This window comes from Panthera pardus, unplaced genomic scaffold, assembly GCF_024362965.1.
Source record: "Panthera pardus isolate Hobbes unplaced genomic scaffold, ASM2436296v1 HiC_scaffold_3, whole genome shotgun sequence".
In the NCBI taxonomy this organism is placed as follows: domain Eukaryota; kingdom Metazoa; phylum Chordata; class Mammalia; order Carnivora; family Felidae; genus Panthera; species Panthera pardus.
The window spans coordinates 2364561-2384173 of NW_026526876.1; the positions used below are offsets into that span (position 1 = coordinate 2364561).

At 43.9% G+C, this 19613-nt stretch overlaps 1 protein-coding gene across 2 annotated transcripts in view; it reads left to right on the plus strand.

The window, feature by feature from the left end:
* LOC109246071 (multidrug and toxin extrusion protein 2-like) overlaps positions 1-19613 on the plus strand; it is a 59263-nt gene that overhangs the window by 16687 nt on the left and 22963 nt on the right. For both annotated transcript variants that reach the window (XM_019413828.2, XM_053892874.1), the window contains exons 9-10: positions 16571-16684; positions 17588-17655. In XM_019413828.2, the coding sequence (XP_019269373.2) occupies positions 16571-16684; positions 17588-17655 (182 nt within the window). The remainder of the gene's footprint in view (positions 1-16570; positions 16685-17587; positions 17656-19613) is intronic.

A 19613-nucleotide genomic window follows, 5' to 3' on the forward strand; every position in this document is an offset into this window, starting at 1 on the left:
CAAACAGAAATTCTGTACCAGTTAAGCAGTCACTGCCCCTTTTTTCTCCCTCTAGACCCCCAGTAACTTCCAATCTACTTTCTGTTGATCTGGTACCTTGAAACTTTGCTGAAGTCATTCATTAGCTCTGAAGGCTTTCTGGTTGACTCTTTGGGTGATTCTGTATATAAGATCATACCATGTGCGAATAGAGATAATTTTACTTCTTCCCTCCCGGTTTTGATGCCTTTTCATTTCTTTTCTTGATTAATCGCTCTGACTACAACCTCTAGTGCAGTGTTGAATAGAAGTAGCAAAAGTGAACATCTTTGTCTTGTTTCTGATTTTAGGGGTAAAGTTTTCAGACTTTAGCCATTGATACGACATATGTGAGTTTTTCATAGAAGCCCTTCGTCAGGTTGAGAAAGTTTCCCCTATTCCTAGTTTGTCGAGTGTTTTTGTTCATAAAAGGGTATTGGACTTTTTTTTTTTCCTGCATTAACTGAGATGATCACTCTTTGTTTTTTCTTCCATTTTATTAATGTGGTGTATTGCATTGATTGATGTTAATCATCTCGTGTGTTCTTGGGATAAATCCCATTTGGTCACTGTGTGTGATCGTTTAAATATGTTGCTGGGTGTGGTTTGCCAGTATTTTGTCGTGGATTTTTACATCTATATTCATAAGGGATATTGTTCTGTGATTTTCTTTTCTTGTGTTGTCTTAATCTGGCTTTGGTGTCGAGGTGATGCTGGCCTCAGAACGAGGCTGTGGGTTTGGTACCATTATTTCTCTTCTGTGTTTTGGAAGTTTGAGGAGAATTGGTGTCAGTTCTTCAAATATTTGCTTTAATTCACTGGTGAAGCCGTAAGGTCTTGGACTTTGTTGGGAAATTCTGATTGCCTGTTCAGTCTCTTATTAAAGGTTTGTTGAGATTTTCTCTTTGTGTTCGGTCACTTGAGGTAGTTTGTGTGTTTCTAGGAATTTGTCATTTCGTCTAGTTATTTGATTTGTTGCCATACGGTTCCTAGAACTCTCTTATATTTTTTATTAAAGTGAGGTTGGTAGTAACATCCCCACTGTTATTTTTGATTTTAGTTATTTGAGCCTTCTTTTTCTCTTGGTCAGTTTAGCTAAAGTTTTTTCAATTTCGTTGATCTCTTTTCGTTTGTTTTTGTTTTATTTTTTCAAAGAATCGGTTTTTGGTTTTCTGGTTCTCTCTTGTTATTTTTCCATTCTCTACTTCATTTATTTCTGCTTTAATCTTCATTATTTATGTTGTTCTGGCTTTGGGTTTAATTTGCTCTTTTTCCGTCTCCTCAATGTGTAAAATTAATTTTATCCATTTGAGAGCTTTTTTCTTTTGCAATGTAGGCATTTACAGTTATAAATATCCCTTTGAGTACTCCTTCACTTCATCTAGTGTGGTGGGTTGTGTATTTGTTTTCTTTTGTTTCAGTGTGGTGTTTTTTTTTTCCGTTGAACTTTTGCTACACTTTTTAATAAAGTTTATTTATTTAGGGTGAGAGCAGGAGGAAGGGCAGAGAGAGCAGGAGAGAGAGAGAATTCAAAGGCGGCTCCGCACTGTCACTGGAGAGCCTGATGCCTGATGTGGGATTCAAACTCATGAACTGTGTGTGACATCATGATCTGAGCCGAAACCAAGAATGTGACACTTAACAAACTAAGCCACGCAGGTGCCCCTTCAGAGTTGTTTTTCAAATTGTCCCTTGTGTTTTGTTTAAGAGTGTGTTTAATTTGGGGCACCTGGGTGGCTCAGTCGGTTGAGCATCCAACTTCAGCTCAGGTCATGATCTCACGGTTCGTGGGTTCGAGCCCCACGTCGAGCTCTGTGCTGACAGCTCGGAGCCTGGAGCCTGCTTCAGATTCTGTGTCTCCCCCCTCTCTGCCCCTCCCCTGCTTGCATTCTTCTCTCTCTCTCTCTCAAAAATAAATGAGACATTTTTTAAAAAAGTGTTTAATTTTTACATGTATATGAATTTTTTGGATTTCCTTCTATTACTGGTTTTATCCTTATTCTGTTGTGGTTGGAGAAGATACTTCGTATGAGATCAGTCTTCCCAAATGACTCTAAACTTGTTTTGTGACCTAACACATGGGCTGACCTGGAGAATGTCCCGTGTGCACTTGAGAAGAGTATTGCTGATGTTGGGTGGAGAGCTGTGTACAAGTCTGGTGTGTAGTGTTGTTTTAAGTCCTCTCTTTCCTTAGTGATCTCTGTCTACATGTTCCATTCATTACCGAAAATAGTACTGGAGTCTCCAACTATTTTGTGGAACTGTCTAATTCTCTAGTTGTGTAAATGTTTGCTTCGTATTTTATGGGGCTGTGTTGTTTGGTCCCTGCCTGTTTATCATTGTTGTGTCTTCTTGATAAACTGACTGTCTCATCAACGTATAATGTCCTTCAGGGGCACCTGGCTGGCTCAGTCGGTTAAGCGTCCCAAGTTCGGCTCGGGTCATGATCTCACGGTTCGTGAGTTTGAGCCCGGCATAGGGCTCTGCAGACCCTGCTTCAGATCCTGTTCCCTCCCTCTCTGCCTCTCCCCCACTCATGCTTTCTCCCTCTCTCTCTCTGTGTCTCAAAAATAAATATTAAACACACACACGTATATAATGTCCTTTTGTCTTTTGTAATAGATTTTGACTTAAAGTTATTTTGCCTAATCTTAGTCTAGCCACCCCAGCTCTCTTTGGGTTCCTACCCCAGTTCTCTTTGGGTTACTACTGATATAGAATATATTTTTTAATCATCTTTCTTTCAGCCTATTTGTTGCTTTCTGAGTCACTTTTCTGTCACCAAAGTGAGGCTCCTATAGACAGCATATAGTTAGATCGTGTTTTCTAGTCCATTTGGTCAGTATCTGCCTTTTTATTGGAGAATTTAATCTGTTTACATTTAAAATAATTGCTGATAAGGGCAGACTTTCTTTGCCATTTTATTATTTGCTTTCTGTTTGTCTTAGACGTTTTTTGTGTTTCATTTCCTTCTGTACTGCCTTCTTGGGGGTTTAGTTGATTTTTTTTTTGTTTTGTTTTGTTTTTTGTTAGGGAACTGTTTTGATTCCATTCTCATTTCCTTTGTGTAGATAATTTAGATTTTTTCCTTCATTGTTACCATGGGGATTTTATTTAATATCTTAAATTTATAACAACCCTGTTTGAATGGATACCACCTTAACTTCAGTAGCATCCCAAAATGCTACTCCTATCCAGCTCTCTCCACCACCCCTTTCTGTTGTTGTTTCACTGACGACCTCTTTATTCACATGTGCTCAGTAACAGAGGTTCGTAATTCTTTCCTATGCATTTGTCCTTTGAATTATGGAGGCGAGGCGATAAATCATGGAGTTACAAAGCAAACATACAGTAATCATACTGGTCTTTATATTTGTGCACATAGTTACCTTTACTGGAGACCTTTATTTGTTCACACAACTTTTGAGTTACTCTCTGGCTTCCTTTCTTGTCAACCGGAAGGACTCCCTTTAACATGTTTTTTAGGGTAGGTCTGGTAGTAACAAAATTCCTGAGCTTTTGTTTAACTGGGTATATTTTAATTTCTACTTCATTTTTTAAGGACATTTTCATCAGATACAGAAGTCTTGGTTGACAGTTATTTTCTTTTGGCGATTGATTGATTGATTGATCGAGAGCACATGCACACTCTCATGTGAGTAGGGGAGGAGCAGAGAGAGCGGGAAAGAGAGAAACTTAAGCAGGCTCCAATGCAGGGCTCGATCCCACAACCCTGGGATCATGATCTGAGCCAAAACGATGAGTCAGATGCTTAAGCAAACTGAGCCACCAAGGCGCCCCTCTTTCAGCAATTTAAATGTCATTCCACTGCCTTATAGCCTCCATGGTTTCTGATGAGAAACTGTAGGTTAATCGTCTTGAGGATTCCTTGTACGTGATGAGTCACTTCTCTCCTGCTGCCTTAAAAAATTCTTTGTCTTTGATAATATGATGATAATGTGTCTTGCTGTGGATCTCATTGAGTTGATCTCATTCGCAGTTTGTTGAGTTCTTAGATGTGTATATTGTTATTTTTCTGGCAGCCTTTAATCTACTTCCTGTCAATGGATTTGCCCGTTCTGAACATTTCACAGAACTTAAACCGCACAATATGTGGTCCTCTGTGACTGGTTTATTTCACTTAGCCCGATATTTTCAAGGCTCATCCATGTTGTAGCTTGTATCAGTGTTTCCATTTCTTTTCCCAGGTGAATCATATTCGGTCATACATGGTATCATGGAGATACCATGTTTTACTTATCCATTGAACAGTTAGTGGGTATTTGGGTTCTACTTTTTGGCTATTTTCTATAATGTTACCGTCCACACTCATGTACACGTTTTTGTGTGGATATATCTTTCAGTTCCTTTCGGTAAATAAGTAGGAGTGGGATTACTAGGTCATATGGTAATTCTGTGATTAACCATCTGCAGAATTGCCCGACTGTTTCCCAAACTGTAAAACATGATTTTACATTCCCACCACATCCTCACCAGCACTTATTCTATTTTCCTTTTTATTTTATTATTATTTTTTAATTTTAGCTATCCTATTAGGTAGGAAGAGGTGGCTTGGGATTTTGACTTTCATTTCCCTGATGGCAGCGGGTGTTGAGTATCTCGGGTTTCTTGGCTTGCTCCGCTCTTGTATTTCCTTTTTTCTTTACATTTCTTCGCCCCTCTGCCTGCAAGAACACTTCCTGTCGCGCCATTCGATTAGATTACATGCTTCGCCTCATTACGTGGTTCTGTTATCAGATCTTCCACCTTTATCACCTGATTAGATTCCGTAGCCCTTTGACGTCCTTCCTGGTAACTGGAACACAAATTTAAATGGCTTCTGATTGGATTCTGTAGCTTGTGATTTTGGCCCTGTGGCTATAGCACTAAGTCACAAATGACTGAATACATATTTTTGAATGTTTATTTATTTTTGAGACAGAGAGAGACGGATCGCGAGTGGGGGAGGCGCAGAGAGAGAGGGAGACCCAGAATCCGAAGCAGGCTCCGGGCCCCGAGCTGTCAGCACAGAGCCCGACATGGGGCTCGAAACTCACAAACCGTGAGATCATGACCGGAGCCAAAGTCAGATGCTTAACCGACTGAGCCACCCAGGCACCCCCGGCATTCTTTTCTTTTCTTTTTTTTAAAAAAAGAATTTTTTTTTTTACATTTATTTATTTCTGAGAGACAGAGTGAGACAGTGAGAGTGGGGGAGGAGCAGAAAAAGAGGGAGACACAAGATCGGAAGCAGGCTCCAGGCTCTGAGCTGTCAGCACAGAGCCCTACACGGGGCTCAAACCCACAGACCGTGAGATCATGACCTGAGCCGAAGTCGGACGCTCAACCGACTGAGCCACCCAGGCGCCCCCCAGCATTGTTTTCTTAGCACAAAGGTGGATCTGCTGGCTAAGCTCTATGCCATGGTGTTATATCTACCCATAAGGGGTACTATATAGGTTAATAGAAGTCCTGGTTCCAGGCTCTTTTTATCTTACTTCTCCACGGTATATAGTTTCCACTCCCAAGGTCACTTCATGGACCAAGATGCTACTATGTTCCAGTTAGTAGGAAGGAGGAGGGAGGAAAACAGGACATCCACACACCCCCTTTAAGTGTGTTAAAAGTTCCTGACAGGTGCCCACACCGATTCTGATTTGCCCTGTTGGCCAGTACATAGCCCCATGGTCATATTAAGCTGCAAGAAATGGATACATGGCCCCTAAACTTCTTGTAAGTTTACTTCTGTGAAAGATTGTGAAGGATAAGGATGTCAGTTTTGCTAGGCAAATAGCGGTCCCTGCTGCAGTTGGGAACCATGAAGTGCTCAGGAAACGCCAACAGCTCTGGCTCTTCTCCTGCATTCACCCTGGATGCTCATTTATCTTGCGAGATGTTGTGCATGCTCCTGCTTGACAAAGTTCCCCAAAAAGTCGATCATTTTACTGATCGATGTAAACGCTTCTTAATTAAGTGAATTGAAACTGTGGCATGCTAATTTTCAGTCAAATGCTGCAGATCGAAATCAGAGTTTGCTTACAGTCAGAAAAACTCCATGTGCGCTTTTTAAAACAAAACGAATCTGTTATTAGTGATAAAAGAGAAGCGAGTTTAGGTCCTTCTACTTTAAGTCTTCCTTATAATCAGCCTCCTTTCGTTTGTTTCTTTTCAATAAAAAAAATTTTTTTTTTTTTAGTGTTTATTTTTGAGAGAGGGGGGCAGAGTGCAAGTGGGGGAGGGGAAGAGAGAGAGAGAGAGAGGGAGACACAGTCCGAAGCAGGCTCCAGGCTTTGAACTGTCAGCACACAGCCTGGTGCGGGGCTCGAACTTACGGACTGTGAGATCATGACCTGAGCCGAAGTCAGACGCTCAGCTGACTGAGCCACGCAGGTGCCCCTCTCTTCACTTTTAAAAGCAGAAACGGGGGCACCTGGGTCGCTCAGTTGAGCGTCTGACTCTTGATTTTGGCTCAGGTCGTGATCCCAGGGTCATGGGATTGAGCCCCACATCGGGCTCTGCACTGGGCGTGGAGCCTGTTTAAGGTTCTCTCTGGTCCTTTGTCCCTCTCTTTTGCTCTCTTGCCCTCTCTCTCAAAAATGAAATGGAATGGAATCTTAGAAAACGTGTTGGCCTCATTCTGCCCAGCGTCCACATCTACACGTAGACAACGTTCAATCGTTTTCTCTTGTCAGATCACAGTTCTTAATCATTTCTGATTCTTTTTGTTTTAAAGTCAAAATGAGGAGGGGCGCCTGGGTGGCTCAGTCCGTTAAGCGTCCGACTTCAGCTCAGGTTACGATCTCGCGGTCCGCGGGTTCGAGCCCCGCGTCGGGCTCTGGGCTGATGGCTCAGAGCCTGGAGCCTGCTTCCGATTCTGTGTCTCCCTCTCTCTCTGCCCCTCCCCCGTTCATGCTCTGTCTCTCTCTCTCTGTCTCAAAAATAAATAACGTTAAAAAAAAAATTTTTTTTTAAAAATAAAGTCAAAATGAGGAAAACTCACGTATCTTGTAACAGCTTCGTTGAGGCATATGATACAGACGCTGTAAAATCCAGTTTGAGGACGTTTCTTCTTGTCACTGCAGTCCCTCCCTGTCCTTGCCCTGTCTTCATCCTGAGCCTCAGGCAGTCACTAAGGTGCTCTCAGCCTCCGTGGAGTCCCCTTTTCTGGACCATCATAAATATTTTACGTTGTACCTAAACCATTGGTTATGAGGCAGGCTAATGGCCTCTGCAGAGGTGGCTAATAAGGAAGGTGATCTTATACATACCATGTAAAGTAATTCTTAGCTCTTTGCTCAATTTTTGTCTTTGTTTTTATCTCCCTTCACCCCTTAGTTTTAACGGTGGAGGAAAAAGGGCCACATCCAAATACTTTTTTATAGACACAAATGCCTATTTGGGACCCTCTGCAAATCTAGGTCATTATACCAGGTTGGTAGATCCTTTAATGTTAGGAGGTGGGTAGGATTTGGGTGTGGATTGATTTATCTGCTGTGAAATTATTAACTGTTTAGCGTTCTTTAAATATTGACCAACATTTTTCTAAATATTCTCTCAGTACTTACGTAACTAAGACCCCCAAACTCAAGAGTTAACAATTTAGGGGCGCCTGGGTGGCTCAGTAGGTTAAGCGTCCGACTCTCAGGGTTACATCAGGTATTTCCAAAGTACTGTTTGTGCCCATTCAGATGCCCTTTTCTCAGCCCGGTGTCCCTCCTGTCCCGCAAATACTTGCCCTAATTGTTTTCTCTTCACAATCCAGCCTGTTGTTTACTTAGCTTTCAAGACCTTGTTCTGCGTGTGTGGTCCCCATGGTCCAGCCCAAAGCTTCTATTGCAACTGCTTGCTGTCCGTGGGGCCTGTGTGGGTCTGGTTTCATAAGGTCCAGGGCCTTTGGTCTGTCTGGCCCCCTGAAACTGATTGCCGTGAACCAGCACCCCGGCAACTTCCATCAGTAATATATGACAGTATGATTCGTCCCACACACTTCGCGGGCGTTATCTATGCTCCCAAGGAGTCACTCTGTTTTAGGTGTGTCTTTTCTAAATAGCATATGGCATTATTCCTTCTAAGAATCTACAGTTTCTAATCAGTGCCTTTACCCGTTTGCATTTATTGTCATTAAAACGTATTAGGACCTACTTACTAGGAATTACTCTGTGTTTTCTATTATTTCATGGTTTTACCTTGCTTTTTTTCCCCCCTTACTTCTTTACTTGTAATTGGTTTTCTTTCTGTCTTTACTGTACTCTTACTGTAACTCTTTTTTTTTTTTTTTTTTTTTTAACTGTAACTCTTGATTTGGGAGGTGGGGGCACGTTGTTCCGCATGTTGTTCAGCGTGGTGACTCTGGATCCAGATCGCCGCCGTTAGGTCCCATCTTGAAGTGGGATCTGGGGAGCACTACCTAACTTCCGTGTCTCCATTTCCCTATTTGTGAAATGATGATAATGAAAAATAGGGCCTACGGGGGCACCTGGGTAGCTCAGTTGGTTGGGCGTCTGACTTTGACTCAGGTCGTGATCTCATGGTTTGTGAGTTTGAGCCCTGCATCGGACCCTGCGCTGGCCATAGGAGCCTGCTTGGGATTCTCTCTCTCTCCCTCTCTTTCTGCCCCTCCCTTACTCGTGTTCGTGCTCTCGAAATAAATAAGCTTTACAAAAATCATAGGGCCTACATCCTTTAATTGTGAGGATTTAACTGAGTTATCCCTGTGAAGGGTTTAGAACAAAGACTGTGATAAAGTGCACTCAACAAATGTTAGCTGCCATTTTTTTTTTTTTTAGTATGCTAAACTGTTTTTAATTGTTTTACAGTCCCAAGCACTTTCTCATGTTTCCCTTCAACTTTTTATTTTCAAGATGTTCAAGCCCACTGGAAAGTAGAATGGTTTAGGGGTCATTCGACTCTTCTTTCCCTTAATTTCTTGATTGTTAACATGTTGCCTTGTTTGTTTTTGTTTTTCCCTTTATGTGTGTGTGTCTTGCCATGTAGTGAATCGCAGACATGACACTTCGCCACCAGCTGGTTCAGCATGTGTCTCTCCTAAATGACATTCTCCCAAATAACCACCATATGGTCGTGGAGGAAAACAAAAAAGAACACGTTATTCAATGTGATATTCATTAATGTCCTAAGATGTGCCTTCTGTGTTCAAATTTCCATACCTGTTTTTTTGTAAATTTTTTTAATGTTTATTTATTTTTGAGAGAGAGAGAGAGAGAGAGAGAGAGAGAGAGAATGAGCAGGGGAAGGGCAGAGAGAGAGGGAGATACAGAATCCGAAGCAGGCTCCAAGCTCTGTGCTGACAGCTCAGAGCCCGATGTGGGGCTCGAACCCACAGACCGCGAGATCATGACCTGAGCTGAAGTCGGATGCTCAACCGACTGAGCCACTCAGGCGCCCCTCCATACCTGTTTTTATGATCCAGGGTCCAGTGAGGGTCCATGCATCACCTTTGGTTGTTGTTGCTTTAGCCCCTTTTTATCTAAAACAATCTTCCCAGAGCACCTGGGGGGCTCGGTCCATTAAGCATCCAACTTCGGCTAAGGTCCTGATCTTGCAGTTCATGAGTTCAAGCCCCGTGTCGGGCTCTGCGCTGACAGCTCAGAGCCTGGAGCCTGCTTCAGAGTCTGTGTCTCCCTTTCTCTCTGTCCCTCATCCGCTCACACTCTGTCTCTCAAAAAGTAAGTAAACATTAAAAAAAAAAATTGAACAATCTCCCCATCTTTTTTTGTTTTCCTGGCGCTGATTTTTCAAAGAGCCTGTGCCATTTTTTTCAGTGAATGTCTTAGACTCTGGATTTCTCCCCTCATGTTAGTTTCCTCATGAGCAGATTCCGATTAAAGCGTTTAGGCAGGAATACTATGAAGAGGGTGGTGTGTACTTAATCCGAGACCTATAATCGCAGGTGGCCCTGGCTTTGATCGTTTGGCTTAAGGTAGTGAGTGCCAGGTTCCTTCGTGGGAAATATACATTTTCTCCTTTGTAATTAGAGAGTAATCTGTAACACGACAGAGAGGATTTGACTGTCTGGGACTCCAGTAAATTCTCATTCGGTGGTTTAGCATCCGCTGCTGATTCGCACTTGAATAATGACTACAGTGGCGGTTTCAAATATTCTTACATTTTCAGTATGCGTACTTGCCTCCGTTAGGATGCATTCAGCTGTAAGTTACGAAAACCAAACAACTGGTTCAATCAGCTTAACCGTTAAAAGTTCAAGTAACTGGGGTGCCTGGGTGGCTCAGTCGGTTAAGCGTCCGACTTCGGCTCAGGTCATGATCTCACAGTCTGTGAGTTCGAGCCCCGCATCGGGCTCTGGGCTGACGGCTCAGAGCCTGGAGCCTGCTTCCGATTCTGTGTCTCCCTCTCTCTCTGCCCCTCCCCCGTTCATGCTCTGTCTCTCTCTGTCTCAAAAATAAATAAACGTTAAAAAAAAAAAATTAAAAAAAAAAAAAAAAAAGATTTAAAAAAAAAAAAAAAAAAGTTCAAGTAACTGACTCCTGTAACTGGAAGTCCCAGGGTAGGTGTTTCAGAATTTGAATGCAAAGGAGCCGTGGATGCCTGAATGAAAATTAAGAGTTTCCAAGAGAAGTCAGGATGCTGGTTGTACAGGCAACTTTTAAGGCTCATTTGTGATATTTTGAGATACGTGCTTTTTTCTGATCTCTGTTCTGTTCCCAGATAACGCACCTTAATTCCTTCTTTCCCAGCCTTATCTTTTGTATCATCATTAATCATAAATTTAGTTCTGGATTTTTAAAAGTTCTTTTTTTTCCATATTTTAAGAATGCTAATAAAACATTATTTTGTCATGTTTCAATTTATCAATGTTTTTAGACATTAATTTTTTTCACTGTTGCCTCTTGAATCTCATTCCTCCTTTCTGGATTATTTTTATTCTTGCTGATACGTGTCTTTCAGAAGTTCTTTCAGGAAGGGCCTGGAAAGAGTAAACCCTCAGTCTGTTGATGTCTTAAAAAATGCCTTTATAGGGGCCCCTGGGTGGCTCGGTCGGTTGAGCATCCAACTTCGGCTCAGGTCATGATCTCATGGGTTCGTGGCTTTGAGCCCTGTGTTGGGCTCTGTGCTGACGGCTCAGACCCTGGAGCCTGCTTCAGATTTTTCTCCCCCTCTCACTGCCCCTCTGCCTCTTGCACTCTGTCTCTCTCAAAAATAAACATTAAAAAAAACGCCTTTATCTTTTTCTCATTCTTGAATATTACTGGGTGTGAAAATCCAAGTTGGTAGCAACTCTGCCTGCACGGCTGATGTTACACTCTTTCCTTCTTGTTCTTGGTGACGGGTCTGGCATCAACCTGTGTTGGCTTTGTAGACAATCAAGTATTTTCTTTTGTAGTTTTTATTTTTATATATATATATATATATATATATATATTTTTTTTTTAAATTTACATCCAAATTAGCATATAGTGCAACAATGATTTCAGGAGTAGATTCCTTAGTGCCCCTTCCCCATTGAGCCCATCCCCCCTCCTGCACCCTCAGTTTGTTCTCCATATTTAAGAGTCTCTTCTGTTTTGTCCCCTTCCCTGAGTTTATATTCTTTTTGTTTCCCTTCCCTTATGTTCATCTGTTTTGTCTCTTAAAGTCCTCATGGGTGAAGTCATATGCTTTTTGTCTTTCTCTGACTAATTTCATTTTGCATAATACCCTCCAGTTCCATCCACGTAGTAACAAATGGCAAGATTTCATTCTTTTTGATTCCCAAGTGATACTCCATTGTGTATATATACCACATCTTCTTTATCCACTCATCCATCGATGGACATTTGGGCTCTTTCCATACTTTGCCAATTGTCAATAGTGCTGCTAGAAACACGGGGGTGCATGTGTCCCTTCGAAACAGCACACTTGTACCCCGTGGATAAATGCCTAGTAGTGCAACTGCTGGGTCATAGGGTAGTTTTATTTTTAGTTTTTTGAGGAATCTCCATACTGTCTTCCAGAGTGGCTGCGCCAGCTTGCATTCCCATCTTTTGTAGTTTTAAAGATTTTCTTTTCCTTTTTGTACCATAACATGGCCGCATGAGGATTTAAAGAAAATTATCTTAGACATTCAGTAAACTTTCTTAATCTGAGGGCCTCAGTTAAACTCTGGAAAAGTTTTAGCCTTTTCCTCTACTGTTTATTCTCCATTGCTGACTGTTCTGTCCTCTGCACTCAGACACCTTCCAGATGGCTTTATTTCTCTTCCGTATGTTCTCTCTCAACTTTGTCCTGCACCTTGAGACATCTTCTCTTTCCTGTCTCTGTTTGCTAATCACCTTTTAAGCTGTGACTTGTCTAGTTTCCGATCCATTTTTTGTTTTCAATTTGCAACAGTTATGTCTTTTATTCCTAAGATGTTACTTGGTTCTTTTTCTGTCTATCCTTATTTCAAAACCTCCTGCCCTAAACATTTTAGGAATGCTTACTTAAAATTTTTTTTTTCGGATGGTCCTATTATTTCTACTTTATCTGGTGTGAAATCTTTCATGTGTTGGGTTTCGTGGAGCTTCTTTCCTGGCATTAGATTTCTTACCTGTTTATATCCTGGGTCATGGAACATACCTGTATCCATATTTTGTTAATTTTAAGACTCATTTTTTTTTTTTTTTTGCATATTAACGTCTGTATAATTGGAATTCCTCTTGCGGTTGATGTACTAAAATATAAAATACCATGTCATAATTTAATTGGCCGATTCTTTGTGGCACATAATGATACCTTAGATGCGTTGAAAGCCACACTTAATTTCACCAAGCATCGTCTGACCGATGCCTGCTACCTCAGACTGTGGTTTTGATCGGTTTCTTTATGATTTTTGTCTGTGAGCTTATTTCCCAAGGGGGTTGTCTTCCTTGTGAGTCACATATTTGCCCTATTTTTTTTAATGTTATTTATTTATTTTGAGAGAGAGATGGAGAGTGAGTAGGAGAGGGGCAGAGAGAGAGGGAGAGAGAATCCCAAGCAGGCTTCGCACTGTCAGCACAGAGCCCGATGCGGGGCTTGAACTTACAAACTGTGAGATCACGACCTGAGTTAAAACTAAGAGTCAGATTCTTAACCGACTGAGCCACCCAGGCACCCCATGGCCTGTCAGTTTTTTAAAGGTTTTATGTCTGATCAGATCAAATGAAATCTACCTGTTCTAGTCCCAGGCTTTCCTCACCATGACTGGATCAGGTTCATACCCTCTCCGGTACACGGCAGCCCTTTCTGCTCCTGGTTCATTTGTACCCATGGGTCTAGGCTGGCAGGTAGATTTTCTGGTCTCCTGATGGGGGACAAAGTGGGGTACGGGCAGTGCTTTCCTAACTCCTAACACTTCCTGCTCAGTGGAGCTTGTGCCTTGATCTCTGACCCTTCTCACCAGCCATAGCCACCTCATAATTCATGTGGATCATTTTCTATTGGTTCTTGATGTTGTTCTCCCCTCCAGCCTTCACCTCCAAATTTGGGGGTAGAGGGTGGGGTCCCAGCCCCTCTCTTCTCCTGCTGGGACCCAGGAAGGTGAATGGCAAGATGACTGTTGGGGCCTTTCTTTGTTCTTACGTTATAGAAATTCCTCAGTGTTGGGGCGCCTGGGTGGCTCAGTCAGTAAGCGTCCGACTTCAGCTCAGGTCACGATCTCACGGTCCGTGAGTTCGAGCCCCGCATCGGGCTCTGTGCTGACAGTTCAGAGCCTGGAGCCTGCTTCAGATTCTGTGTTTCCCTCTCTCTCTGCTCCTCCCCCACTCACACTCTGACTCTCTCTCAAAGATAAATAAACATGAAAAAAAGAAAAAAGAAATTCCTCAGTGTTTTTCAGTGCCTTCTTCCCCTCCCCTTCTCTCCCTCTCTTGTCCTAGAATTTCTTATACTCAAATTCATGACACACTGATAGCCTCATTTCTTACAGGGCCCCCCTCCCATTTTGGAGTGTTTCTCCCTCCCATTTCACAGTTCCCATTGTCCTCCTTTGAGGCACCTTCTCTGTGTTTAATGTATGTCTTTCGATGTGTATCTTTGAAAACTGCAAAGTGGTTTTATTGTTTTTGGCTGTATATATGTTTATATTCACCTAAGAGCATAAGAGTTCAGATTTCCTTTTTATTTTTCATAATTTTTTTTTTTTTTCCACCTCACAGAGGTAGGCAAACAGCCCCACAAGCTAAATCCAGCCACAGCTTGCTTTGGTAAATAAAGTTTCGAACACAGCCACACCTAATCGTCACACGTTGCCGGTGGCCATTCTTGTGCTGCTACAACAGACTCGAGTAGTGGCCTCAGGGACCATTTGGTCTGCGAAGTTGAAAATGCTTACTGTTTGGCCCTTTATGGAAAAAAAGTTCATTGACCTCTCTGATTTATAGCGTAGACGGTGGTTTTGCTTTAAGTTGTAGTGAAATGTACATAACATGAAATTTACCACCATAGCCATTTTTCAATGTATAGGTAAGTAGCATTAAACGACACTCACGTTGTCGTGAAACCATCTCCATCATTCATCTCCAGAACTTTTTCATCCTGCAGAACTGGAACTCTGTCCTCGGTAAAGAGTAACAACTCCATTTCTCCCTTTTGTCCGTCCCCTGGCAACCACTGTTCCATCACTGGTTTTCTGTCTCTAAGTTCGGCTTCCCTAGATACCTCCTCTAGGTGGAATCATACAGTGTTGGTCTTTCTGGGTCTTCGCTTAGTGTCTTCGGGTTTGATTCACGTTGTAGCATTGTGTCAGAATCTCCTTCCTTTTTAAGAGTGACGAATACTCCGTTGTGGGTGTGGACCACATACCGCTTATCCATTCATCCCTTAATGAGCATGTGGACTCTCCTTCCACCTCTTGGGTGTTGGGAATGATGGTGCTCTGAACATGGGTGTGCAGGTAGCTCTTGGAGAACGTGCTTTCAGTTCTTTTTCTGTATGCTCAGCAGTGGTATTGCTGGACCCTGTGATACTTCTTAATTTTTTGAGGAACCACCATACTTTATTTCCATAGCGGCCGTACCATTTTACGTGCCCAGCAGCACGGCACGCGGGTTGCAATCTATCCACATTCTCACCAGCATGTATTATTTTCCTTTTCTTTTCTTTTTTTATTTTTTTTAACGTTTATTTATTTTTGAGACAGAGAGAGACAGAGCATGAACAGGGGAGGGGCAGAGAGAGAGGGAGACACAGAATCTGAAACAGGCTCCAGGCTCTGGGCTCGAACTCACAGACTATGAGATCGTGACCTGAGCCGAAGTCGGACGCTCAACCGACCACGCCACCCAGGCGCCCCTTTCCTTTTCTTTTTTAAAGCAGCCATTCTAATGGGTGTGAGATACCATCTAACTGTGATTTTGATTTGCATTTCCTTATTGATTAGTGAGGTTGAGCATTTTTTTTCACGTGCTGGTGGCTATTTGTAGATCTTTGGAGAAATGTCTATTCAAGGCCTTTGCTCATTTGTTTAAATCATTAAAAAATTGTAACGTTTACCTGTTTATCTTGAGAGAGAGTGCCTGCATGCACATGTGTGCAAGTGGGAGAGGAGCAGAGAGAGAGAGGGAGAGAGGGAATCCTAAGCAGGCTCCGTACCATCAGCACAGAGCCCAACGTGGGGCTGCGAGATCGTGACCTGAGCCGACATCAAGCGTCATCCAGATGTTCAATCGACAGAGCCACCCAGACGTCCGGGTTGTTTTATTGTAGTTCTTTAGATATTCTGGTTATGATATCCAGATATCCTTATCCGATACATGATTTGGAAATATTTTCTCCCATTCCGTGGGTTGCCAGACTCTGCTCTGTTGATGGTGTCCTTTGGTGCACAGAAATTTTCAATTTTGATGTAGCTGAAAAGATCTGTTTTTACGTTAGTTACCTGTGAGCAGTATAATGTCAGATCTCGCCGTGTTGCTTTAAAATTTTTTTTTTTTAACGTTTATTTATTTTTGAGACAGAGACAGAGCGTGAACAGGGGAGGGTCAGAGAGAGAGGGAGACACAGAATCTGAAACAGGCTCCAGGCTCTGAGCTGTCAGCACAGAGCCCGACGCGGGGCTCGAACTCACGGACCGTGAGATCATGACCTGAGCTGAAGTCGGACGCTTAACCGACTGAGCCACCCAGGCGCCCCATCGCCGTGTTGCTTTATATACACCTGGTGTTCTGCTTTTAACGGTAATACGCATCGATCATAATTTACTTCTCTAGTTTCCCAGCGACGATCTCCGTGATGCCCCCACCATCCCACAACCACAGCCTGCCTCAGTGAATATCTTCCGTGTGTTCCTATGGAGCTCTATGGGAGGGTCTCTGCCATTGGTACCCAGGAGTGAAATGTGTGGGTGGCAGGGCATACGCGTGCCTCAGTCTCACTAAGTGTTGCCAGCTCTGTCCCCACCATCTCAGACTCCAGTCTTGTTTGACATCTTTAAAATACATTCTTTTTCTGGAGACCTCTGCTTCCTCCCAGTCTCTGGCCCTTTGCAGGAGGCAGCCATGGGAAGTAGAATTGTTGGCGTCAGAGACTGTTCAACGAAAAGTAAAAGCTGTTTTCTCTCTCCCCTGTTCTCTAGGGTGGACTTGGGACTGTTTCCAAGAATGGGGCTCCTACATCCAGCTGGCTGTCCCCAGTATGTTCATGGTGTGCATTGAGTGGTGGACCTTTGAGATCGGAACCTTCCTTGCAGGTTGGTCAATGGTTCAGCGGAAATCTGAGAACAGCCTGGCGGATCTTGTCTCCACACCTCAAGAGACATAAGTCTTACTGCTCCTCCCTTTCCATTCCGCCGAGCTCTCGTGGGAGTTTTCAGCGTACAATTAAATCCTTGCCCAACCGTAAGCATATTCGAGTTCAGTGGGCCTTTAGCTCTGCCTCACTGCCCTTCACTTTATAGATTCAGCAAGGGAGGTCATGGTTAAGAAGTGTGCCAAGGTCACGGAGAGGAAGAACTGAAACCTGAATCTGGGTCTCGTGACTCTCTCAGACCTTCTGCTTCAGCTGGCTTTTGCTGGGCAGCATGCAGATTTTTAATCCATTTACAGAGAGACTGATTTGGCTCTGCTTTAGACGTGATCTTTGTTTCTATCAGAGCTGTGATAATTTTGGTCCTAGGTGTTCCCTGTAGCCATCTTACTGCCAGGAAAGTAATAGAGAACATAATAGAGACAGGATGACACTGATTGGTGTTAAAGGCTCTGGAGACACTTGACTACTCCAGCTCCCACCACATCAGAGTTCCTCCGTCTGCCTTCCCACCCCCCACATTGTGACCCCGCGTCTGCCCGAGGAATGACCTGCAACTCTAGGAGCCTCGTGTTCTACTTTAAACCTGATGTTTTGTTCCTTGGTGGATACAGACTTGTAGAGTGAACCTGTCCCATGTCGTAGCCGCCTTAGTTCTTGGAAGCTTCCTGGGAGCGGACACCTGGGGTTCTCCTCCGCACAGATCATGAATTCTGCCATTGGCTTTTGCTCCTGGGGGCGATCCTGGCTTCTTTTAAGTTAAGACGCGTTCTGCTTTCACAAGGAAAACGTTTGCTTTGATCCACTTTCTGAGATGTGTTTTGTGTGTGTCTGTCCAACATTTCAGGACTGATTAGCGTGACAGAGCTCGGGGCCCAGGCCATCATTTACGAACTGGCCTCTGTAGCCTACATGGTAAGAACCGTTGAGGTGAGACCCAACACCTTCTCTGCACAAACTCTGCTAGGCTGTTGGCCTTGCGTTCACTCGACACCCCCCGCCCCCCCCCACAGGCCGTGCACTGGGGAGAGAGGAGAGCCAGACAGCAGGAGAGAGAGCACACGGGAGGGAGCGTGGATTTTGGAGCCAGACACTGGGTTTGAGTCTTGCCATGCTGCTCCCAGCTGTGTGACTGTGAGCTCATTACTTAACCTCTCTGAGCTTCCGTTTTCTCATGTACAAAATGGGGAAGAAATGCTTCCACCGAGTGAAGGTAGAATATGATAACGTGTTAAAGCACTTGGCGCAACGCCTGGCACGTTTACACCACAGATACGGAATCGGTGGTGCTGGGATATGATGGAGAGCGAGATGGGGATGTCCCCTGCCCTCCCGTGGCCTGTGGTCTGGTGGGGAGACAGAGACAAACAAGTAAACCGGTAAACGAGAGCATGACCGACACAGATGACGCGTAACCATAGAAGCAGCAATAAAAGTCTGAGGTGCGTAAAACCAGAGCTGTGTGCTTTCAGGCGGGGTCGTCAGAAACAGTCCTCCTGAGTTGCTGGTTAAGCTGAGACTTGAAAGGGGAGAGGAGCCGGCCCAGGGAGCCCGAGGGTGAGAGCTGACTGCGGAGCCTGAGCAGAGGCTCCGGGATGGAAAAGAGCATGTGGCGTGTTCAGGGGCCCCAGACAGGAACCTGGCTGACGGGGTTGGTGAGGAAAGAAGAGAGACGTGTAGAAGCCGGCTTAGGGGAGGACAGGTGTCTGGGGGTCTGGAAGGAGGCTGTTCGAATCATCTGGGTGAGCACCTAGGAGCCTGCTGGTGGGCGAGGAGAAAAGTGGGTGAGTTAGTTGTGCGGGAGGGCAGAGGTGACAGGACCTGGCCGGGGTTTGGGTGCGGGACGCAAGGCAATGAGTAGGGAGAATCACAAACGACCCCAGAGTCTCCAGCTTGAAGAACCGCTTGAAGAGGATGCCTCTGCCTCTTGATACTTGAATATTCCAAACCCGTACAAATCGTCCCTTTGTTTTGTTTCTTATTTTTTTTTCTTATTTTTTACCGTGAAATGTTCATTTTGAGAGAGAAAGAGCATGAGCTGGGAGGGGCAAAAAAGAGAGAGAGAGAGAGAGAGAGAGACTCCCAACCACGCTCCGTGCTGTCAGCACAGAGCCCAACACGGGGCTCGACTCCACAAACCAAGAGATCATGACTTGAGCCTAAGTCAAGAGTCAGACGCTTAATCAACTGAGCCACCCAGGCGCCCCTGATTCTTATTTTTTTTGAGACCAAGGGAGGCCATCTGGGCAGTGGGATTGTGGGGTTTTTGTTTCCTTTTTTTTTTTAATCTTAAAAATGAAAACAAAAAGGTTTTTAGTGGGGATCGATGAAGTCGTTTAGGAATAAAAAGGAAGCATGTCCAGGAGCAAACCCCAAGATGTACAAGTCAGGAAGAGGACAGCTCAGCCAAGAGGGAGGACAAGGCAGTGAGGAACGAAGAAAATCAAGAGAACACGTTGTAGAGAAAACGAGCTATGAAGGGTTCACCGAAGGAGTGACACAGTTGTACGGAGAGCCGCTAGGAGGTGGCGTAAGGCGAGGTTGGAAAGTGTCCCTTGGGTTTTGGGTCATTAGAGACCTTGGGTGGGGACCAAGAGCCGTATTCCAACACGTTGGCTTTCAAGGTTGGTGAAGGAGCAGAGGCTGCTGACGGAGACAGTTCCGTCTGGAGGTTTGGTAGTTGATGGTGGGAAATGATACCATCAAGGGAGGGTTTGGGTTTAGCTTCTGTTTTGAAATGGGGGCACTAGAGTTTATTTATAGATCTGTGGTCAACAGTACCTGTCTTCTAAATCTCTCGTCTTCCAAGTCTTCTCTATTTCTACCTGCTCTGTCACAGGCTTCCTTTTGTTTTTATTTTTAGTTGAGGTAAA